Consider the following 26,140-nt stretch of genomic DNA (forward strand, 5'->3'; position numbering starts at 1 on the left):
GAACTACTATAAGAATCAATAAAATGATGGTAGACCCTGATTAGTTTTGTCTCTCCACCTTTCATAGAGATAGGCACAGTACACTGAGATTTATTATAGGAAGTGAAATATAAATATCTGATGTTACAGTGTGAAAATAGTTTGCATTCCATATTTTCATATGAAAATTGCATGTTTGATATAAAAACAACTTATCTGAATCATCATATAAGTTTGCTTTGCCCACTCATCATTTTCTTATCTGTAATATATGGCCATGTTTGTAAATTATTAAATAACTATTGTAATTAATATAGTAATTTAGGAGGGGGAGAGAGAGAGAGAGAGAGAGAGAAAAACACCTTCTTATAGACTAAAAACATGTTTATTTGAGTTATATAAATTTGTTTCACCCACATGACTTTTTCTTATCTGTAATATATGACCAACTTTAATTAATTAATTGTTGCTGCTTACTTATTATAACAAGGTGCTAAATGTATTGGATAAGGGTTGATACATAAACAGCGGTATATTTAGATTTTGCAAAGGCCTTTATATATTGCCACATGACAAGCTGTTAAGTAAATTAGAACAGATGGGGTGTTAGATAGATCAGTGCACTGGATTGGGGATTGGCTGTCTGATAGGTATCAGAAAGGTGTCTATGGAGGAGCAATATTCCAGAAGAGGAAAGTTACTAGTGGTGTACCCCAAGTGTCTGCTTTGGGTCCATTGTGTCTAACTTGTATATAAATGTATTGGGAGAGGTCTGAAAAGTGATATGCAGTTGTTTACAGATGATGAAAACTTGGAGGGAACTATTAGGAGTAAAGCAGATGCTGAGGTTTTGCAAGAGGACTGGTATACACTGGCTGAATGGGAAAATGAGTGCGGTTATCAGTTCAATATCGCAAAGTGTAAGATTTTGAAATTTAGGAAGCAAAGATGGAATGTAGAGTCCAAAATTGGTGGAAATATCTTGGAGGAGGTAGACAAGATGAGAGATCTAAAAATATTATTGACAAGGACCTAAAATTTCAGGGGCATATTGCTAAAATTGTGAGGACAGCACAGCAGATAATCAGAATGATGTGGAGGGCACTGACTTGTAGCAGTAAGAATACTATGGTTCTTCATTGCATAAGGCTTTGATCCCAACATATGGATTATTGTGCACAAATATAGTGATATGGTTTTTAAAAACATGTATTGGAAAGGGTCCAGAGAAGATTAATTAAGGTTTCTGGTCTACAGGATGTTGAGCATGAAGACATATTGAGAAAATGCAATTTGTAGAAACTATTGGATAGGAGGAGGAGGCAGATATGTGGCGGAGATTTTGCATAGAATGGGTGAAGACAGGGAGAGTGCAAGAGGTCATTTCTGGATGCTGTATAAGGAGAGTGTGAGTAAGTGTGGGGGGGAGTGAAGAACAGGATTTTTGCATGGAGAGTGGTTAGTGATTGGAATGCATTACCTGCAAGTGTGGTGAATGCAAACAGTGAAAATATTTAAGGAGTGGTATGATAAACTGTGTGTGAGACAGAGGACCTACCATGATGAGTCTTTTGACTTCATGGAGGTTTGATAATGATGATAATAATAACAATTACTAATCTAGGAGAGATATATATAGAAAGAGAGGTAGAAATAAAATACCTTCTGATAGCCTTCTGATGAATAACAAAAGAGCTCCCACCTAAAGAATCATCCAGATGGAAGTCTGTTCTTTCATCAGCATTCATTTTTGACACCCTTTTTTGCACAGACTCTAGTGCTCGAATAGTTGCTGTATTAGCTTCCAGAGCAACATCCAACTTAAAAAAGGGGGAGAGAAGGTGAAAAATATATATATATATATACACACATATATAAATATACAGGATTCAATAATATGTCAAGTAAATAAAATGCCATATAATTATCGAAAATGTTTACATATATAGGCTTAGATATTGGTGTTTATTCCTAATAGTGCTTCACAGTATAAGCAACATCAAGAAGGAAAAATAATAATTTATTGAACTTACTAATACTTTGCTAGTTTTCTAACCAGCATCATCAGAGTACAAATTACAACTGTGGCAAACAAAGATCACTAAACTAGATAGCTGTAGAAACAATTCAAACTGCAACTGAAGAATAAATAACTAATCCCCTAACAAGACACCTTATACTGGCCAAATAACCATAAAATTAATCTAGAGAAGTCAGGCTATGTTTGGTCTCAGAATGACTGTGTCCTAGATCTTTGGCAAATAATGCAGCCATACTTGTTGAAGTTTTTGGGCTAGTGCTTGATTGCTAATGCTGATTGTAAAAATAGTCAATCAGACTTACAGCAACTTCTACCTTCCATAGATGTCTTCTTCCATTTAATTCTGTGAAGTGATAGCCAGAGCGTGGTCTGCCAGTCCCGACTTGCCATATAGAATGAGGAACTTTATACACTCCAGGATGTGCAAAAGATGAAGTTGATTCATAGGAGAACAGATGAAGGTAACTAGCATCCATTCTCTTAAGGATCAACTTCATCCTCTTGAACATCCTGGAGTGTATAAAGTTCCTTGGGACTACAGTAGCCCTTCGAACAGGCTAAGATTTGTTAATATTTGCCTTGAAAGCAAACGTTACAAATCTTAGCACTACAGCCCCATTGAAGAATACAAAAATTACATCTACAATCATCTGTACGACAAGTTGGAAATGGCAAATTCTGAACTGGATATCTCTTCATGTCGGATTAAATGGAAGTCACTATAGGTCTGAGAGACAATTTGAAGGAATCTATATCCATCCTAATTGAATATGCCAGAATAGAACCTGATCACTTATGTCATAATCTCCTTGGCTTCTTTGGAAACTAATTATGATAGGATAGTTAATACTATCTATATTGTCTGTTATGTCTGTGAATTGTGTATGTGTGTGTGTTCTGGTTGGTTGTTGCAGGATGAAAAACCAAAGCAATCATCAATACTGACTGAACTACAGAGGCCTAGCAAAATATTAACAAGGCTAATACCTTAAATAACCCTGTTTAATTTTTTACTTGCAGTGTTGTAAACATTGTAAAACCCTAAAAAGAAATTGTATTTGACTATATTCAACATTGCTGTTTTCTCACAGTCCAGTCATATCACAAAACAGAAATATATTCTTCATTTAATAAATTTCTGGTATTGAGATCTAAACATGTTTCTAAACATAAAACAAATTTATAAAAATAACAAACAATATGCTCAGGCAAACCTGAGGCTTACCTCATCAGGGGTACAAAACTTCTATAAAAAGACTAGAAAAAATTAATCACACACACAGCAGATGTTACTAGAACTTTAAAACTAGTACATACAAACAAAGTGACCAGAAAAAACGTATTAATTAATATGTAAGCAATATGGAACAATGCTAGTTGTTGCTGTCACGTTATGTGGTATAACATATGACATTTCTCAGGTGTGCGGTTGTTAGATTTTTGATGAATGCAGAATAAACATGGCGTAGGATTAATAATATTCTTCTTCTTTGGCACTACAGCCCCATGTAGGGCCTTGGCCTCCCATTTTTTGGGTTTCATAACTCACTACGAGGTGGGGTCGTTACCCCATACTCAACCATGTGTAATTGTCTGTGAAGCATTGTGTTCTTAAGACCAGTTTGCCTGCTTTGCAGGAGGGAAAACCCCAGATAAATTGGGGAGATAAAAACCTACAGTCCATGCCCAAGACCGGCTAACTTGGCTATGTCTGAGAAAGATCCTTAGCTCCTCACGTCAGTGACAAGAATCGAATGCAGGACACTCCTTTCCCAGACATATTGGTCGAGGAGCACGTACCCACTCGGCTAACCGTGTGGACATACAGGATTAATAGCAGGATTGTTATATTGTGTGAGAGTATGAAGCATTTCTAAGGCTTTTTTAAACTTTCTTGTAAAAGAGTTATGATCAATATATGGTATTTTTATTTCTTACCAAACTACTTGTGTACCATGTTCATTGCATGGAAGGCTAATCCGATCTGTGCTATTTATTTTTTCTCAACATCTTTTATATATAGGTCTGCAGAGACATGTAGACATGCATACTACTACAGACCATCTCGTCTGGCCTAATAGCAAATACCACAAGAGCAATGAATTTTTTAAACTGCTGTTTTTTTCATGAAAGAATGTGGAGGTTTGGTGAATCTCAAAATCTTATACAAAAAAGCCACTTAAACATTGTAATCATGAAGCAATATTGCAACTTTGTCTCTAACATTCTTGATGTAAAATAATGTAATTGCATTTTTGAAATCTTGTTTATTGAGAGATGTCAGAGGTGTATCAAGAATTTTGTTAATCGCTTTTGGATTGTGCCCACTGAAGGCAAGAGCATACCTCAGGTAGTGTAGTTCTTCACTCTGTTTTTCTGACGTACTGGAAATGTGGTAGGCTCTTTATTGTATAGTGTCTATTATGCCTATCTTTTGTAATGGATGGTGGCAAGAAGAAGCATGTTTTAATACCAGAAATTAAATGAAGATTTGTTAAACCCCAGATATATTCGTGTTCATCTAGAAACATATTCTATGTTAAACATACATTTGGAGTGATCATGATTTTTACAAGTAAAATATGAAGTAAATATTCTAACAATAATTATTAATCCTCACCTCAAATCTTTCATCTTCACATCTGTACATTATTTCTTCAAACTGAGTTTTACTAGTGCTTCCAAATGTAGAATCTTCAGACCAAGATGGAAATGATACCCAAGTATCATTCAGAACCTAAAATCAACCAAATATTAATAAATAATGATTAGGGAATACCAAAATGTGTTTAAAATCTGACATTAAAAAAAGTGGATTATCTTGGTTACATACATTGTTTGAGAATGACCTAGAGAATTAATTCCTCCTAACTATTTCCACTATGTTAAAGTGTCTCTGAGCTAAATTTTCAAATTAAAGAATTAATGAGATGACTTGAAATCTCAAATATAACTTACATAAGCAAAAACCAATATTTCACTTTAGAAATGTAATATAATTTATTCACAGAAAAGAATTACTGCTGGTGCATGTGTTTATGTGTGTTGTATGCAGGCTCACTGCTGAATAAGGAGCTCACATATTACTTAATATAACACCATGTCACATCACCTTTGGGATCAAATCCCTGGAATAATTCAACCAATGGAGATTAAACTAACAAGTTAAAACAATTAAAAATTATATATAATCATTTTTAATTGTTTGGAATTATATATGTATATATAATTTAAATTTAATGTAAATTATTTATATGATATTTCCACAGACCTATCACAATCTTAATTGTGTACTTCTGGATCTTCACCACCACTTTTTTATCCCATGAAATCCAGTCAATGCTTGCCTGTATCCCCCCCCCCCCCAATAAAAACTTGTTTCCCTGACTCTGCATCTCTAAACGTTCATCAAACAATTTCTCAAGATGCCTAACTCTATTCAGCCTCTGGTTGACTGAGTGGTTAGTGTATCCACTCTCCAAGCCAGGAAACTGTGAGTTTTAATCCTGGCAAGGGCATGAATGTTTGTGATTGTCCTACTAACCATTTACTTTTTGTAATGCTGTAACCTGTGTCCTAGAGCAGTATGACCTTTGATGTCTTTGCACCATAAAAATCAAATCAAAATCCAAAAGCCTAACCCTAAATCCATTGCAACACAAACCATCAGCCTTATATAATTGCTTTCGCCTTAAAAAATAATTAAATAAATAAATACATATCTAATATCTTTGCTGAATTGTATATTTTAACTCAATGCTGCAGGCTGCTGCTTGGAATCAGCTATATTACCAGCTGATTTGACTGAAACCAGGAAATTTCTGAATAATAAAACATATTTCCATATCTTCTTTCAATACAGAAAGAACAGTGCTGCTTTCAATAGAATTTTTTTTTCTATTATTATCAGCAGACCTCCATGGAGTCGAGATGCATTGTGGAAGTTCTCCGCTGAAGTACACACAACCCATCTAACTGTGTCTTAAATTCATTTACTCTTCTGCATGCATGACACTCTCCAACCACTCCCCATGCAAAAAAAAAAAAAAAAAAAAAAAAAAAATGCTTCTCACACCCTACTTATACAGATTCCAGGAATGACCTCCTGTTTCTATTTCTATCTCCACATATTCTAAAAAAATCTCTTCAAACATTAATCTGGTAACAACCCCTTACCAACATATGTCTCAATCATATTCCTCCCTTTCTACTCCTATCTGTGACGCTTTGTAAATTTCATCCCCTCAATCTTTCTGCATGCCTAACATTAAAGAGAAACCACCTTAGTCAATTATTTTGAGGTATTTTCAATACGTTCTCATCCCTTTGAAAACCACGTGATTGAATTTGTACACAATAATAAATATGCAACCTAATCAAGGTCTTATTCAAGGGAATCATAATCTTTTATTTCTATATTTTAATGTTCTCTGCATCACTGCCAAAATCCACTGTGATGCCTTCACAATTTTAGCAATGCATCCCCCAAATTTTAGATCTTCATGTGCCATAATAATCCCTGATCCCTTATCTTCTCCACCTCTTGCAAGATATCCTGACAAACTGTATGCTGTGCATACTATCCCTGCTTTCCAAATTTCTTTGCAACATTGATCTGGTGAACACTATTCACTTTCCCACTCACAGTTCTTTCTAATTTTCCTGTAAAGCGGCAGCCACTACTCTGTTCCTTATGACTCTTTCTAACTTTCTATCATCTGCAAACATCTCTACACATTCCATTTAAATATTTCCCAATATCATTAGTATACAAAATAAACAGCAGTGGCATCAAAATGGATCCATATGGCACACTGCTCACGACTTTCTTCTTCTGAGGCACTGTTCACTCATACAACTCATTGATAACTATCAACCAGCCAGTCTCCTACCAGCACACTAATCTACATCTATCCATTCTAGTTTAATTACCAACTTGCCATGTGGTAATATATCAAAGGTATCTGCACAATCTAAATACACCTCTGTATGTGTACCACTTTATCCAATGCATAAGATAAACATTGGTAATAATCAGTTGCATGAAACGTACAAAGAGCAGGTCAGGAAGGTGATCAGAATACAGCAAAAGTGCAGCATAAGCAGAAATTAGCGAGTCAAACCCCAAAAAAATCCTAACAAGTTCTTTCAATATGTGGCAAGTAGGAGAAAGAATGACTATGGTAGGATGATGTTAAATGATGAAAATGATAGATAAACTAATAACTGATGTAGAGGATATAGTTGAAGTATTATTCAATGTGCCATTTATCAGGGTATTTCATCCTTGTGAAGGTGATATCATGAGAAGCTGAAGTACAGAGGATATGATGGAGTGTTGGTGATTGAGTGAGTAGGAGGTATATGTGGAATTAAGTAAACTTAAAGTTAATAAGCAATAGGATTTAACAATATATCACTACATGAATGGAATGATGCTCTAGGGCAGGGGTGGGGAACCACTGGCACACATGCTAAACGTGGCATGCCAACAACTTTTTTCTGGAAAGCAACCCAGGGCTCACCTTAAAAACGCAACCCCCCACCCCTCCTTCACAATAAAGATTACACTAAATCTATCACCATCCCCTACATCTGGGCCACCTCTGAGAAAATAACCAATATCCTCAAAAAATATGACCTAACTTCTTGTTATAGACCATATAAAAAGTTGGCATCCCTTATCTGCTCCATCAAAGACCAACCACTTCCCCTAGACCTACCTGGTATATACCAGGTCCCTTGCAAATGTAAATTGTCCTACTTTGACCAAACAGGCAGAACAGCGAATATCAGGATTTCAGAACACAAAGACTACATTTGGTTTCACCAGTACAGCCACTCTGGGGTTGTAGACCATGCCATAGATACCCACCATAGAATTCGTTGGAAGAAAACTAAAATAATACACCACAGCAAGTTCAAGTACGAAAGATTATTCATGGAATCATCAGCAGCTCTAAAAAATGTTCCAAACCTCAACAAATTTGGGTGCATGAGACCTTCCCCAAATTTGGGAGACTTACATTATGAGAACTTCAGCCTAATGGCCAAGACAGCCCAATTAGCCCGCTAGGGGGCACCATTAGGACTTTAGGAACAATATTAGTTTCTTGCCTTCTTCCTCATTTGCTTTTGTTAGTGCCTGCATGCACATACCATATTTGTATGTTCCTGAAGAAATATTGAAGGTATTCATTCAAGTTTCGTTTAATTAATATCTGTTTTATGAGTTGCAAATTCCTTAAGTTAATTACCAGTTATGTATGACCAATGTATAAGCCTTGCTACAAGAAGAAGAAACCAGATATAAATTATCTGTCATCAGTAATGCAGCAGCAGAAGTCTCATTGATGCTAAATAAATAAAACATGCACTATTTTTCTTTCTCTGGTTTTGATTTGATGTTTTCTGCTAAAAAATGGTAAAGATTAACATTTTAGTAGGTAAAATAACATTTTATTTTGTCTGTAATTTTTATATATTACTTTGTAAGGAATTAAGAATTAATAAAAGAATATCATTAATTTTATTTTCTTTTATTATGCTTTAGTCAAGTAAAATGATTATGAGATTGTGCACTGTAATAAATATATATTAGAACAACTTGAAACAACTTAGATCTGATTGATCTTTATAAAAAAACAAAAATTCAGAATTATTGGATGTTAAAAATTGCTTCTTTAAATTGTGTGGCTGTATATGGCAGATAGAATTACACTTAAAGGCAAATAAAAAATATCCAAGCTATCAACAGGCTAGAAGGACTTTTAAGTAAAGATTCCATCACTCATTTTTACATTCATTCAATCTTACATGACTTACAATAATCACTCTTGCAAAATTCTTTGATTTTACAGCTCTAGTGTCCTTTTTGATTATTTGAAGACATCAAATAATAATATGTTCCCCAAAATTTCAGTTGGCACATGAGAAAATTTTGCATCAAGATTTGGTGATTTCGACATGCATACTTAAAAAGGTTGCCCATCTCTGTCCTAGTCCTCACCAACACCATAACCACAATTCCAGACACAGATTGGCTGATAATTTGTAGTCAGAGTGTTATTACATTTCATTTTAGTAAATTATGGAGCCAACTAATTGTTATAGTAATAACTTCATTTTTTAAATATAAACCAAAATAATCACTTGACATATCGACCAACATACCAAGGTCATCATCTGAAGTATACACACATATACAAAGAGACAAGCGATGTTACAAAACATACACACACACACAATGCGCTAAAGTTGCACTAATTTGGTCAACTGTTAACACTAATGACCTGACCTCTGGTGAGGGAAAACCTTACTATATCAAAGCTAGAATCCTGTTATCTATTTGGCTAGAAATTACAAACAGATAAATTTCATTAATTTATAAAATAATTGTTTGTCAAAATAACAATAATTATTATTATTATACCTCCAAGGAGTCCGAAGACTCATCACGGGAGGACACCTACTATACAACTGTCTCCACCACTACACTGAACCTCTACTACCAATCATCTCTATCAATGTCATCTACCGCCCACCACCACCACAACTAGTATTTATGTCTGTTGCATGTGTTCTGAAGGGCCGATCTGTCTGTATGTGGGATGAAAAACCCGAGTTTCTGGGAGAAAAAACCCTGCTACCTCCATATGAGATTGGCTAACTCACCTTCGATTGAAAAAGTCCACATAAAGATTCCTCCCATCACGACGAGAATCGAACTTGGGACTATTCCAATCGAAGGGTGCAAGGTAAATCAATTATCTTGAATTAAGCTCTTCAAGAACAATCCAATGTTGAAAGTTTTTCAACTTGGTTATATTATAAATTAAAGATCCCAAGAAATTATATTCTTGCTTTTATCTTTTATCCAAGTGTTAAAAACAGTATTGACGGTGGCCAATATATGAAATAAGCGCTGAAATTATTGCTTAGTCCTAAAGTGAGCATTTGATAAACACATTCTGGAAACTAATGAAGAAAAGTTTATAGCTAAATTTCATAGACTGAAACAAGTGAGATTTAAACAACCATCATTCAAAAATAACCAGTCAGGATATCTCTTTCCCAGTAAAAAACTCTAGAGATAGTCAACCACAACCAAACAAGGGAAATGAGGAGTCACCAACTCCCTGCAAGTAACTGCCATACATACCATGTGATCAACCTGTCCGGTCTTCCTAAATAACAGTGAACTTTTGCTACTTAACAACTTTAGCATGCTAAAGTCACAGTAATTTGGTCAACTGTTAATACAACTTGTCTAACCTCTGGTGAAAACAAAAATTGCTACATCAAAGCTAGAGTGCTGTTATCTGTTTGGCTAGAAATTAATAACAGATAAATTAGAACAAAAACGGCATTGATGGTGACCAATATATGAAATAAGAGTTGAAATTATTGTTCAGAGTCCTAAAGTGAATGTACTGGGGAACTTGAAACAGAAACCATCTCAGTCTTGGGATGATTGATTAAAATTGCATAGGCTTCCTTAAATTTGCATTCATGCCAGGGTTTTATATGATATAAGGAACAGGTACCTTTCCAATCAATTTGGTGTAGGGGTTAAAGGCATGACAGGAGAGGCCAGATTTACCAAAATTGATTGTTAAATTTTCTGTGTTGTAACACATTGCAATTGTACATCCAGTTTTACCAATATAAGATAAATTATAGGTGTACTCCAAGGCAGGCTTGGCGAGAGAGAGAGGGAAGGGATCCTTGGAGGAGTTGAACATGTGTTTTAAATCTATAGGTGGTTTAAAAGTAGCAATAAGGTTATAATGGTATAGCATTGTACTTATTTTATCTGAAAATACTTTCATGTATGGAATAACTATGGTTTTACTGTAATCTATATTATTTCCATTTATGGATATAGTTTTATGAAGAATTTTATTGATGGTATTTTTGCCATAATCATTGTTCAGAAACATACTGCTAATAATTTGTAATTTTTGTTTAAGAGCTTGCTCATTAGAGCAAACTGATACAGCTTTGTTTTTGAGGGTATTAGTAACTAAGTTTTTGTGAAGGGTGATGATGGTATCCATGTTAAGGCTTAAGTGCTAGGAGGATGTCATACTGGAATTTTAATGGAGTATTGACAGCATAAGAAAGGATTAAAAACTAATTTAGACTAATAAAATAATATAAAAACTAATGATAATTTAATAGGACTTCAGAGTCATAACCAAGTGTTTCAATGAGTATGTGTGGTCTGTGTGTGTGTGTGTGTGTGTGTGTGTGTGTGTGTGTGTGTGTGTGTGTGTGTGTGTGTGTGTGTGTGTGTGTGTGTGTAACAAGTGTTATTTGTACTCCCTGAAGATGTCTCAATGACTGAGATGAAATATTATAAGCATCAACATTAGTTTTTAATCCTTTCTTAGTTTGAAGGAAGAACCATCATAATGATGATGGTAAGAGTTAGCATGTATGTATTGGCTAGTAGGTGTGAGCTTGTGGTAGGCAATTAAGGACAGTCTACCTGAGGGAAGATGTGACAAGTGTATCCAGGAAGCACTCATGCTGTTTGTTCAGATGGCTGAGGAACGTATTATTTAAAGTTTGTTGGTCATGTGGCCAGAAAACGAAAACATCCCAATGTAGCTAAAGCCAAATTGAAGTTTTCACAATAAAATAATTAAGAGTATGTTGCTCAAAAGCTTCCATATAAAAGTTAGCAATAAAGGGGATAGTGTTGAGCCCATGGCTGTACCTTCTTTTTGTAAGTTAAAATTATTTTGCCACTCAAAATAAACAGAACACAGTATCTAGGCAAAGAGTGCTATAATAATGAGCAGAAATTTGTTCTATAAGTGACGAACTGTGTCACTAATTGGGAATTTGTGAAAAGGACAGAAACATCAAAACAAACTGACTAATAAATTATCTTTGCTGAGCATTATGTTTTAATTTTGTTTATGAAGAGTTATGTGTTCTTTATGTAGAGGAGAAATGACCTACCAATTCCTTGAGTGTTGATGCTAATTTCTTGGAGAGGTAATAATTAGGACTATTTATCCATTCCATTATCAGTCAAACTAGAACATCATGTTTGTGCATTTTAGGATCATCATAAATTTTAGGAGTACATGTAATGTGGTAAAAGCTTTTTAACAGTGTCTGATGGCCAAGTAATTATATCAGCCATATTAGTTAGAAGAAATTTAATACCCCTTCAATAAGATATATAACATCCAGTTTATTGACTGGATGTTATATATCTAGGTTCTAGGTGCTTCTGTGAATAATAAAACCATAATAAAGCTAGGTCTTTTTTAAGTAGTTAAAGATCACTGTTATTTAGGGAATGGCTGGACAGGTTGATCACATGGTATATATGACAATTACTTACAGAAGGTTGGTGGCTCCTCAACTCCTTTGTTTGTGGTTGGCTATCCCTAGAGTTTTTTAGTGGGGAAGAGATATCCCGATTGGTTATATTTGAATGATGGTCATTTAAATCTCACTTGTTTCAGTCTATGAAATTTAACTATAAGTTTTTCTTTATTAGTTTCCAGAATATGTTTAGCTGATTTGTCAGTGACCTTTCAGGCACATTCCAATCAAGTTCTGTTTCAAGTTCTCTAGCAAACCCTCACTTTAGGATTAAGCAATAATTTCATATACTGGCCATCATCAATACTGTTTTTGTTCTAATTTATCTGTGAATAATCTCTAGCCTAATTTTTGTTAATTTATCTATTAGCAATTTCTAGCCAAACAGATAACAGTACTGTAGCTTAGATGTAGTAATTTTTTTTCCACCAGAGGTCAGGCAAGTAGTATCAACAGTTGAACAAATTACTGTGACTTTAGCATGCTATATGCAGTAACATAGCTTGTCTCATTATGTGTGTGTGTGTGTATATATATATATATATATATATGTGTGTGTGTGTGTGTGTGTGTGTGTGTTTATATTCCAGATGTGACCTTGATATGAAGGTTGAAATGTGCCAAGTGATTATTTTAGTCATCAGCATCATCGATTTCCTCATAGGATTACTATGACAGAACTAAATGATGAAGTTTACATTATTGTTAATCTCCTATCAACAATTTTCCTCAAAATCAATCTATTACTTGTGAGCACTCCAATTTGTCATATCTAACATTCTGTACTTCTAAGGCACTTCTGACTGAATCAATCCACCTAAACTTCCTCTAGGTCTCTTTCCTGCCACCTTGGCATCAAACACCTGTTTTTCTAACCTTTCCTCATCCATTCTATTTAAGTAGCCATACCACCTTAGGTTAGCTCTGCTGAAACATTCTTGAATGCTAATAATGTCAAATTCCTTTCTAATATCTTCATTTTTAATATGATTGTGCCATCGATGCAATCAGTTCACTCCTTTAATTTTTCTCAGAACCGTCATAACTGTGGTCTCTAGTTTATATCAAGTGTTTTATTTCTAACCCAACTCTCAGATCCGTAACTTAAAACTGGTTTGAACACTTTCTTGTATACTCCTAGTCTGGTAGTTTAGCTAATTTCTCTCTTATTCCATATAAATTTATTCAGCTGGTAATCCAAAATACCAGATTGGCTTATTGTGTTGTCTATTTCCATCTTCATTAAAAACTGCCTAAATACTCTATTATATAGTGAAACCTGTGGAGTATTCATAACTAAACATTCTGAACAGGAACTATACTCGTTTTTAGATAAGATCAACAATTTTAATCCTTGCATCAAATTCACACTAAAAAAAGAATCACAAGGTTTCTCCTTTCTTGATTTATACATCCAACGAAAACAGGATGGTTCCATCTCCACTTCTGTCAATCATAAACCACCGTTTTCAGGTTGTTACATCCACAATTCATCAGCTCACCATCCATCTCAAAAATATGGTATCATAAAATCATTAGTATTCCAGAGCACATAGATTTTGTTCCTCCAAAGAACCCTTTAAACCAAGAATTGGAAATAATCAAAAATACTGCCATACTAAATGGATACAATTCAAAAACACTCAAAAAATCATCAGCACTTCCTAACGCATTGACCTAGACAAGAACAAGTCCATAGGATTCCCATACTATATGTCAAAAGCATCTCTGAGTCAACGTAGTTCACAATGGGTCTAACAGAGCAGCCTTCTTCAAGTGTTTTAGGAAACCAATATATAAACAAGGGGGTCCTTCTAAAACCGACTCTGCAGGTAGTGTCTTGTTAACTACTTCAATGAAATAAAACTAGTGGATGGATAACACCAATCAAAAATTAAAATAGCTTTTTTATTATAAGTGAAATTAGCTTAAGCAGAATTAATGCATTTTCAATTATTGAATTCAAATTTGTAATTCAAAATACAATAATAACATTTAAAATTATTTTCACTTAACTTCTCTTATATAGCTTTTGTGACTTAATCCATGTAGTGGTAGTTTGAAAATGAATGGAGGCATAGTTGGTCATTGATTCTACAAGAGTGGAATCATGGCAGATCAACACAACACATTACGTCTGTCAAATGTTGCTTATGAAGGTACATATTCAGCAAGCATAAAGCCAATATGATTTGGATCATTTTAATTTTTTATTTTATTTTCTTTCTTTATTATTTTTTTTTTGTTATTGTTTTAAATTCAAGATTTTAGAGAAATCTAACTTTTTTGCTATTTAATATTAAGCACCTTTTCTCTTCTGTATAGAAGAGAAAAGGTGCTTAAGTAATAATATATTATTACTTAAGCATATATAATTATAAAGTATAAATAATATACTGCAAAAGATCGATGAAAGCTCATTACAAAACTTAGAACTGTTCAAAAGACTGCTAAAGATATGCAAGTGACATTCACACATTTTAAAAAGATGGCTTTCAACCCCACAAATCATATGTCCATCACATGGGGAGGGGGGGGACCTCACAAGAAAGAAAGAGAAAGTATAAAAAAGTCTAAAAGTCTAAAAAAAGTCTTCTTTCTTTTTTTCTTTATTCTATTTAAAAGAAAGATAAACTACCCTTATATAGTTTTTGTGACTCTTAATCCATGTAGTAGTTTGAAAATGAATGGAGACATAGTTGATCATGTGTGAACACATATGTATCTGTCAATATATCAAGGAATAACAAAATTCTGATACAGTACTAGGTGTGACAATTAAATCTGCAGAATGCACACAATCAACTGTGCATCAATGCATATAGATGATGCTGCCATTGTTTAAAACATTTCTGGAATGCTTTTTATTACTGTCAACCGCATGACATTGGATGTCAGAAATACCAGAAAATCTTTGTCCTTTCAAGCATTCTTCAGTATTGGGAATAGCCAAAATTTGCAAGGGGCTAAGTCTGGTGAATACAGAGGAAATCTAATTTTGTGATTGATTTTTAAAGCCAGAAACTCACAGCCAGCTGTTGCATAATGTGCAGAGGCATTGTTGCGATGGATGATCCAATTGTTCGCCAAAAATTCAGGTCTCCTCTTACAAACAGCTTCATGTAACCCTGATAGCATGTTTAAATAACATTGTTAGTTCATTGTTTGTCCTTGTTTAATGAATTTGAAGATTGCAAAAACAAACACTGCTTTGATCTGCAATCATTATGTTTGTCTTTTTCAGTCTTGGTGAAGATGATGTTTTACGTGCTTTGGTGTTTTGTTTCAGGGTAATTAGTAAAAGCACCAAGTTTCATCATTGCTGTTTCCATCATCACTCAAAATTTGTGGAATCACATTTTGCAGAAATTTTTCTCATTCCCAAATTGTCTGTCAATATCTTCCTCAGTGTTTCTCTGACTAAATTTAATTTCTTTTGCTATTAACCATATATTTAATCATCTGCTGGCCAAAACTAATTTTCACATGTTTGAGGAATTTGTGGTTGCCCAGTTTGTTTGGCATTTCTCACACACCTTCCTATCTCTTTAAACCTCTTATGCTGCTTAAATGAACTAACTTCTTCATAGCATCTTCACCATAAACCTTCTTAACTTGTCTAGAATTTCACTTGTGCTTTTGCCCAACTTTGCATAAAACTTGATATTAATGCACCGCTTAAATTCCATTCACTCATTCTTCCACTGAAAGTAACAAACATGCATGCTGCAGGAAAGGTGGCCATGGAATGAGGAAGGTAAGATAGTGCCATTGCATAAGGGCGGTAGCAGACTGGAAGTGTCTAATTATAGGCCACTTTGTGTGTCATTAGTAGTTAGTAAGATCTTGGAGAAAGTAGCGAAGGACCGTATACAGTATTGGGCAGATGAGGGTAATGTTATCTGTGAGAGACCACATGGATTTGTGAAGGGGCACTCTCGTTTTAGCAATATGCTAGTCTTTTATGATAAAGTTTCAAGCGCATTAGATGAGGGAAAGGCATATACTGCCATTTTCTTAGACTTAGCGAAGGCATTTGACAGGGTGCCACTTGATAAGCTGAGTTTAAGTTGCATTATTTAAGTTGCACTATTTAAGTTGCAGCACATGGGTCTGGATGTCATATTGATCAACTGGATTCAGGATTGGCTGTCCGATAGGTATCAGAGAGTTGTGTATGGTGGGGCAGTTTCAAGGAAGCAGAGGGTTACAAGTGGGGATCCCACAGGGCTCAGTACCGGGACCTATATTGTTTAACCTTTATATCAATGACATTGTCAGTGGATTGCAAGGGGATATTCAGTTGTTTACAGATGATGCGAAGCAGGGAAGGATTATTAGTAATAGTGCAGATACAGCAGCCTTGCAAGAGGATATGAATAAGCTAGATAGATGGGCAAATGAATGGGTGTATCGGTTTAATGCAGCAAAATGTAAGGTCTCGAGGTTTGGGAAACATCGATGGGACACTGCATATTCTATGGGAGGAGTTATACTGGAGGAAGTAGGGGAGACAAGAGATCTGGGGTTGATGATTGATAGAAACCTGAAGTTTAGGGGACATATTGTAAAGGTGGTGAAGGTAACACAGAGGATTGCTGCAATAATGAGAAGGACATTGACCTGCAGAGATAAAACAGTTATCATTCCGTTGTTTAAGACCCTGATCAGACCACACTTAGACTATTGTTCTCAGATTTGGTCCCCAGGATTTGAAGGGGATCAATTAACTGTGGAAAGGGTACAAAGGCAGATAACAAAGATGGTTTCAGGACTGTACACTGATAGTTATAAGGATCAGCTGAGGGAATGTGGGCTGTAGAGTTTGGTGGATAGAAGAAGGAGAGGTGATATGATTGAGACTTTTAAACTGTTGAGAGGTGGTTACAGAGTTGACACTGGGGAGTTATTTCGCTTGGTTGAACAGCGGGAAGGAGTGATGACAAGAGGCCATCCCTGGAAGTTATGAAAGGAATCTGTAAGCAAGAGGGTGAGGAGTGGTTTCTTTGCATGGAGAGTGGATGAACCATGGAATGCATTGCCTGATGGAGTGGTGAGAGCGAGAACAGTTAATGAGTTTAAGGAGTGGTATGATAGACTTTGTGTTTCTTAGGGGGAGGGGACCTCCCCTCGATGAGTCTTTTGACTCCATGGAGGCCTGAATAATAATAATAATAATAATAATAATAATGTGCAAACTACCAGTTTGTCAACTACTGACTTGATTGTTTTGATATGACTCGGTGCAATAGCACAGACATGTCCAAACATGCACAGTTAAATAGTTCTGTCTCACTTGGTGTAAGTGCAATAATACAAGGCAATCCAGGAATTTAATTGCCACACCACATATCAATAAGACTTTTCTTTTTAAATGTCTCTTCTCTCCATGAATTTGGATAAATCTTTATATTGAAACGTTAGCAGTCCATGTCCTGATGAAATCATCCAGCAAGCACTTATCATTATTAGCTCTGTCATTTTCTCCGACTTTTCCCAAAACAACCAAATAATAAGTTTCAAATCCAGTTATTTAGCTGTGAAATGAGGATGGAACTATAATATTCCTTATTTTATAATTAACCTTGCCAAACTGAAGACTTTGGGCTTTTGCTGAATTATTATAATCATGCACCACTAAGAATTCCCTTATAAAGAATCTTTTGGATATGGGATTGCTGTAGTATTGAGGAAGGTTCTTGTACTCATTGGATTTCTGCCTGGTTTCTATTGAGAACCAACATCAAAATAGCTGTCAGGCTAGTGAAAACTTAATCAAAGCAGTAATAAATGGCAAACACATGGACTCCTGAGTAGAGTTTGTGTTCTTTTAAGTAATACAACAATAAATGCAACTACATGTCACATGTATTCTCATAAATTTTCTAATCAATTTTGAAACTTGCACTTCTATTTCTTTTATTTTTTATTTTTTCTGAAACAGTAACTCATTTTGGATACTGAAAATTAAATTACTGCCTGTGAAAAAAATTCCAATGAATAAATTAAATACTACACAATACCTATTCATAATGAGAAGAGAAGAAATGGTATACACTACTTCAAAAGAAATCAATGGATACCACAGCATGAGGAACAAACAGCCATGGCACCCACCTTAATAAGATGCAAGACCTCCTTTTGCTGCAATAACTGCAGCAATCCTATGGAGCATACTTTCCACAAGCGTATGTTAGCAATCACATGGAATTTTGGACCATTCTTTCTGTAGGCATGTAATGAGATCCTGTACTGTACTGTGGGATGGATGTCCCTTGACCTCACCCAGTGCTTCAGTTCATCCCACAGATGTTCAATAGGGTTGAGATAAGGGCTCTGTGTAGGCAAGTCAAGTGTTCATGTTCATGTCCACAAAGCACACAGTTAATAAATTTAGTTTAATCCTTTATCCAAGTGTGAGCAAACAAAGTTTGTGCCTGAAAATATATTGAAGACTGGGATAAGGTAGTACAACACCGGACAACTTGTAGCAAAGGTGGACCAAGCTAACATCACTCCTATCTCAGTATCTCCCATAATGCAAAACACATCTCCTTGCGGATATGTATAATGTTATGCATTAAGGGAAGGCCACTACCCAGACTAGTTTCGACCTTTATTGAGGTTTCTTCGGAGCCAGGCCCAGAAGTAGAGATACCAGGCAGACGCATTAGCAAGGTCATCTTTACCTATACGAGTTGCCAAAAGATGTGCCACCTTTTTATTAAATAACTCTGGATTTAGAGAAAGATGTTGAAAGTTTATTTTTCACTTGGTTAGATTATAATAAATTTCGTTTAATCCTTTATCCAAGTGTGAGCAAACAAAGTTTGCACCTGAAAATATCTTCAGGACTGGGGTAAGGTAGTACAACACCGGGCAACTCATATGGATTTAGAGAAAGATGTTGAAAAATAAACTTTCAGCACACAGTTACAGCAACAGCCTTACGACACACAGTGCATTGTCTTGCTAAAAGAGATAATGGTCATTTCCTTAGAAAAGCCACAAAGTAGAAAGCATTGCATTGTCTAGATACCAAGGCCAAACCAGGAAAAACAGGACCATACTATCACACTGCTACCTCCGAATTTCATAATTGGGGTTATTAATTCTGGTAAGAGATGTTCACCGGGTATCTGCCACACCCAAACTCATCCATCCATCTGCACAGCAGAGGGTGAAGCATGAATTCATTGCTCCATAATATCCAACTTTCCAAGTTTCCACCACACCATACAACGCTGAAGACAATGCTGCATATTGGTTCATGTAATGTGGTCTTGGATATTGCGGTCCTATCAAGGAAACCCATGCTGTGAACCTCAATTCTGAATGCTTTTGTGCAGATTCGTGTTCCAGTTGATGTCAAAAACTTTGCATTCAACGTGTCAGCCAATGAATGGAAGTTTTTACATATTATTCTTGATAGCACCCCATGGTCACATTCAGCGAGTGTGATGGGTCATCCACTGGTATAGAACTTGCAGTTGATACCCTGCACTTCCATCTCAGCATGATATTACTGATTGTTGACCTGGGATAGCAAAATATTTCAACAATTTGCTGAACAGGTAGGCCTACACCATGGCATCGTATCATAATTTCTTTCAGATTACATCAGTCCCCTTCTTACATCCATTTCACCCAGACACAGTTGTACTGAGTTGGGAACATCACGTTCCTCTAATTTATATCGGCAACAAGCATGTGACTAATTACATGGAACGATGCACCTTGCCCATGGGGGAGGGTGTCCATTGACTTCTTTCCAGTCAGTGTATTTCAAAATGAAAACAAATTTTAAATCAATTTGTATGTTTTCAGCATTTTCAAAATACATTTTAGAGTAGTCAAACATTGCATATTATTAGTGAAATAATACCTTGTTTCCTAGTCATTTTAGTTTCTGTCTTCACTGAGTTGTATAGTGTTAAATTGTCTCTCGTAATGCTACATTAAGCTAGTGAAATGTTAGCTGTAAATAATTAATAAATTATTTATTTACATCCCATCGTCCACGTAGTTTTTCCACTTGAGAAATTTTGACATGAAACACTATTAGTGAAATAAGTATCCTATAAAAGAAGGAGTCTTGGTGCTGTATTTTTAATCTAAATGATGAGATTCTTCTGAAATATTACCATTATTCAAATTTATGATATCATTGTGTATTTGGAAGAAGTCTTGAGTCCTTGACTTCCTGGAGCCTCCATACTGAGATTGTGGAATGGGCTACCAGATACATTCACAACATCTGGTAGCCCATTCCACAATCTCACCACACTCTACAAGAAGAAAGTGGACCTAAATTGCTTCCTAACTATGCCCCTTACTTCGTTTCCACAGATGGCCTTGTACACTCCACCACCATGCACACATATACACACACACACACTTACCGCGAGCTGTTTTTTTTTTTTTTTTTGGACTCCCAACCCATTAAAGGGTGTAAATCTATAGTGCACATGAACAATGTGTGGGCTAAAGATGATTTTTTTCTATTTTTTATTAATTTTATATGTTTTTTGTAATTTAAAATTTTTTTTTCATGATCCAGAAATCCTGCTCTAGAAACCAAACTTTCTTTTAAAGCCAAGGGGAGGCAATAAAATTCATCTTACACATAAAGACATCCATGACTATGCTGAGATTTGAACCCGCAGCTTGAATCACAAAGAATCAGATCATTCAGCATGGAACATGAACCCATGACCCAGAGTCTCATGCTCTGCTGGCTGAGCTAGATGAGGATTTTATGCATTTCTATTGTATCCCCCTTTCTTTTGTTTATTACTTCAACTTGAAAGACTACATATTTGGTTTTGTCCTCAAATGAACAATTCCATATGCCAGATATCATCTCAGTTAGTCTTTACTGAATATTTTCAATCATTTCCTCTCCTCTTCTCCTCTGAACACAACTGACTATCTGACTATATATATATGTGTGTGTGTGTGTGTGTGTGTATAAACACAGCAGAAACTCTCAAAAACTTTAATTCTCTATCATTATCATCAAATCATCACCAACCACTTGTAGCATACTATTAATATATTATGCTCTGCTTGCAATGTATTCCATCCACAATACATACTCTGTACATAGCAACACTGAACTGACTCCTGTCATCTACTCACAGAAACAGTTTGTTCAGATCAGCCTGCAAGGATTCTATGCTGGAAATATCTCTTACCAACCTTCCTAACTTTGCATAATTGGCAAATAATCTTATATTTCTATCCAGAATAACCCTAAATATCATTAATATTTAGGGAATCCAAGTAAAGAACTCTGCAGTGGAGTACTACAGAGTTCTTTACTTGGACTATCATTGTTTAGCCATCCCCATACATTGCTCTATTAGCCCTATCAGTCATTCATTCACCTATCCATGTCACAAGCCTGTTTTTATGTGTATCCCCTTTGAGTTTATATAACAACCTCCAGTTTGAAATTTTGTCAAATGCTTTGACAAACTCCAAAAGTCTTTTGGTATAGCTGTTTCTCCTTATCTGACTCTGTGGTCACTCTGTTATAAAATGTGTGCAAACTGCTAAAACAAGCTGTACCTTTAACTAAGTCATGCAATACTCTGCAGAAAATCAAGGTGCATCCACCCTGCATGCAAATCCTAATATACCTTTGACCTCTCCAACACCTCAATGACTACTTCAGAGGTACTGATTGGTCTATAACTGGTTACTACTGTCCTAGCTACACTCTTGTATAATGGAAAGATCTTGCTCTATATCCACAAATTAATAACTGTATTTATGTTGAAGCTCAGTTTGAACAATCAGGTGAGAGCTGCTGTTAATTCTCTTGCATATTCCTTCAGCACACGCACATACCTTTCTAAGGTGATTACTTAACAAAAGCTATCTCTTAAACATCTCATACTTTCCACTTTTCATATTCACTAAGGTTATTCTTCTAAGTCATCTCTAAACTCGATTTAACATCATTGTTCTTCCAAAAAAAAGAACAATATAGTTAACTCTCACTTTAGCAAACAGTGTCATAACAAATTACTAGAAATTCCCAATGGAAGTTCAAATAGACACACTATTCTGAAGACCATTCTCTACAGCAAACTATTCACTACAAAAAAATTATTCTTGTAGTCAACTGTATATCTACACCTGTAAGATGTACAGTTGATATAAGATATATAGTTGATATACAGATATATGGCAAGCATATATCTGTATACTGAAATCATCCAAGGAAAAAAAAAAGTAATGGTGAAATCATATATATTTCAACAAACATTACTTTATAACATTATAAAGTAATGCTATATATCGATAACAAATGATTTTTAAGGTTAGCATTTGAAAATAGCATGAAAATAATTTCCACATGTTTTCCAGTAATCATCATCATCATGCGTATCAATGTTTTAGGCCTAGAATGGCCTGTTCCAGCCTTAGAAGTCATCGTTGAATCGTTTCAGAGGACATCCTTGTTTTAGTAATCTTTCTGTTTTCATTCTTTGAACATGTTCCATCCATTTATGTTTATATTTTTAAATTTTTTCTATTATTGGTTCTTGGTTTAATTCTTTCATAACTTCTTCGTTTCCTTTGTGATTTTTTCCAGTAATGTTCTGATTAAAATAAATAGTTTAATTGCAGTGATTTGAAACATTAAAAAACTGCACAATATATCCAGCAATAAGTAAATTTATTGGCATATTGATGGATATACTGTATTTGATCCATTTTGGTTAGTAGGGAGAAAAACTAGACATGTGCTATTTTTATTATTTTGCTAAACAGCATTGCACTTGAAACACACACACACACACACACATGGTTAATTCAATCTGAGGATGTCCTATTAAAGTTTATGAATATGCATCATAAATATGAATAAAAACTGTTTCAAATATTAAAATGGTTATTAATCACTAGTAGCTTAATTTTTAGATATCATGCACTTACTTCTCTGCAAAGAGCTGTACGACCACTGCACTTTGGATGCACGTAATTTTTTGGAAGTGCCCTATAACTAGCACCATATATTTTGCAAGAAGAATAGTCTGGAAAGTTAAAAGAAGAAAAAAAAATCACAATTATTTAATCTATATTATACATAATATTATTGGTTTTCAAACTAATTAATAAAATTTTTGCTTTGATGTAATAGCAGGTTTGAGAAATATTTCAAAATGCTGACAGAACTCAGTAAACTTCTCATAATATCTCAGGCATTCGATCTAGTCTGGTATAAAGCTTTCAAGTAGAAATATGAGGTCTCTTTTCCTACATTTTACAGATGGCCATTTTGTTTCTTCTCTAACCAATTTAGGATGTTTAGGTATCACTACCATTGATTATAAGAATCCAGACATGTCTTTAAACTGTTAGTTCATTTAAAGATAAGTATGGACAAGAAGTCACCGACAGTCCTTAGTAGATTGAAATGAATCACCAAAAATGGGAAAGTACCATTGTTTAAAGTTATGCTGCTTATCTTCATATAAAGAAAATCCACTTAAGACAATCGCATATACAATCATAAACTGCTTTGTGTGAGTGTGAGAGAGAGCATACAATGTTCACTTGGCCCACATAGTTGCTTTCAACATCACTCAGTGTCTACGCCCACATACCAGATTTGTTACATTTTTTTTTATTATTCTAGTTATTGCTTTGTTACTTAAGCATTACAATAATTAAAATAAATTATGAGTCAAGCATAATCACAAAAAACTACTTGCATGTTAAATTTAAAATTTTAACTAGAGCTGTTCTTTCCAATGCTATAGGAAAGTACAGCATGTGGTTTAACACACAGTGCCAAAACTTATCACTAATAATAGATCTCTCTCTCTCTCTCTCTCTCTGTAGATGTAAAGGACTCATGGACTAACTAAGAAATGGCATAACAGGATCTAATACTAGGTCCAAGTGCACCACTCCAAATGTGAAATTTGGCGTTGGTAGTATAATGGTCTGGAGCTGTTTTTCCTTTTGTGGATTTGGACTTTTTGTTGTGGTGCCAAGAAGGATGAATGTCAAATGAAATACAACACTCTACATATGAACTGCTTCCTTCATTGTGGCAGGTTTATAGAACAGATGGATATGATAGTGCACCATGTCATACTACAATAGCTGCTATTACAACATAGTTTGAGAGAAAACAACATTCTCGACCAAACAGAAAGCTTTTGGTACAAATTGGAATGTTACATGCATCCAACAATTGCATGTCATGGTGAAAGAGAGTTGGTCCAAAATACCTGACTCATATTATCACAAACACAATCAGAGAATATGCTCAGAAAGTGCAATCAAAAACAAAAAAGGGCTTATATGATGAGAGACTTGTGCTTTAGAAGACAGAAATATAAGGATCTGATAATATTATAGTCTTGACAGATAACAGATTAATTCAGAAGAACATTGTTGACAGGAAGTTAGTAATGAAGTAACTTTTTCATGCAGTACTATCATAATATCCTGTACACTTCCAGAGGGCACATGTCAGGAATTTGATGATGATCAATTAGTTCTGTGAGGATACGATTAATTGAATGTATGGCTAGATGTGTAATTCAGAATTGGTTGACATACTGAATCATTCAAGGATAGATTATCTGGGAGTTGTATAATGGAGGGATCATTGCAAATTCACCTGCACATTTCCCTCCTCTGTAATTTTTACCCCTATAGCAAAACTCAGTTAAGGTTGCCTTTTTGTATTGAAAAACAAAATGGAGGAAATTATATATTTTTCACATACATGGTGGCCAACACCTTAAAGGAAAATATTTATCATATATATGTTTAACTGTCATTTCTGGGAGCAAAAATTAAAAATTTGAATTCTCCCAATGGGAGTGAATGTTTGTGATTATTTTCAGGTAGGAGTTGAATTTTATCACCTGGTGGTCTCACCCTGGTCAATGTGATACTTTTAGGAGGCCTAAGGGATACTAGTTTCTATATACTAATGTCAGAAGCATTCAGGAATAAGAGGGAGGAGTTGGGCATTACATTAGTTAGTAAAACCCTGATAAAAGTTATAGGCATTAGTGAGACTAGGCTAACAGCAGATGATGTAGTTACAGGTTTAGAATGTGATGGATTTAATATTTTCAGGGAGGATAGAGTAGACAGGATGGGGAATGAGGTACTGCTGATGACAGCAAATAAATTGCAGCCAACAAGAGTAGGAGTCAGAAGGCAGATGGCAGTTCTTTTGAGACTATATGGTGTGAGATTGAGGACAATAGGAGAGGCCAGAAGGCACCAGTGGATGATGTGGAAGACATGAATCAGATTAGTACAATGAGTACAAGTCAAATAATTATTATGGAGGAGGGCTTCAACTTCAGAGATAGAGAATGGAAGGAGGAAAGATCACATGGCAGGAAGGAAATGTAATTTATACACTTACTGAGAGATAATTACTTGATGCGAATGCGACAGATGGGACTCAAGGTTTGAGAGCGTTGGATCTTTTTTTTTATTGGATCACAAAACTAGCTCAAAATTAAGGAGGCTACATTGCCTCCAATAGGAGAATGTGATCATGTGGTCTTAACTTGGGAGGTAGAAAAAACATGTGAAAATTCCAGATAAGAAGGAGCATATGTGGAACTATAATGAGGGTAATTATGATTCTCTTAAGAGGCAGCTTGAAGCAATGGCATGGCATAAAGATCTACAAGGGAAGGATGTTCACAATGAATGGGGAATAATCAAGGGGTATCTGGAGGAAGCAATATCACACTATATACTCAAGGTCAAGAAGAA

The 26,140-nt window shown here is 35.1% G+C and overlaps 1 protein-coding gene across 4 annotated transcripts in view; it reads right to left on the bottom strand.

The window, feature by feature from the left end:
* LOC150094143 (paired amphipathic helix protein Sin3a-like) overlaps nucleotides 1-26,140 on the bottom strand; it is a 382,913-nt gene that overhangs the window by 199,751 nt on the left and 157,022 nt on the right. For all 4 annotated transcript variants that reach the window (XM_090411964.1, XM_090411965.1, XM_090411962.1 and 1 more), the window contains exons 9-11: nucleotides 23,318-23,415; nucleotides 4,641-4,757; nucleotides 1,642-1,799 (exon numbers count right to left, since the gene is read on the bottom strand). In XM_090411964.1, the coding sequence (XP_090268090.1) occupies nucleotides 1,642-1,799; nucleotides 4,641-4,757; nucleotides 23,318-23,415 (373 nt within the window). The remainder of the gene's footprint in view (nucleotides 1-1,641; nucleotides 1,800-4,640; nucleotides 4,758-23,317; nucleotides 23,416-26,140) is intronic.

Source organism: Typopeltis vanoorti, chromosome 22 (genome assembly GCF_054136105.1).
Source record: "Typopeltis vanoorti isolate ZY-2024b chromosome 22, IOZ_Tvanoo_1.0, whole genome shotgun sequence".
Classification (NCBI taxonomy): domain Eukaryota; kingdom Metazoa; phylum Arthropoda; class Arachnida; order Uropygi; family Thelyphonidae; genus Typopeltis; species Typopeltis vanoorti.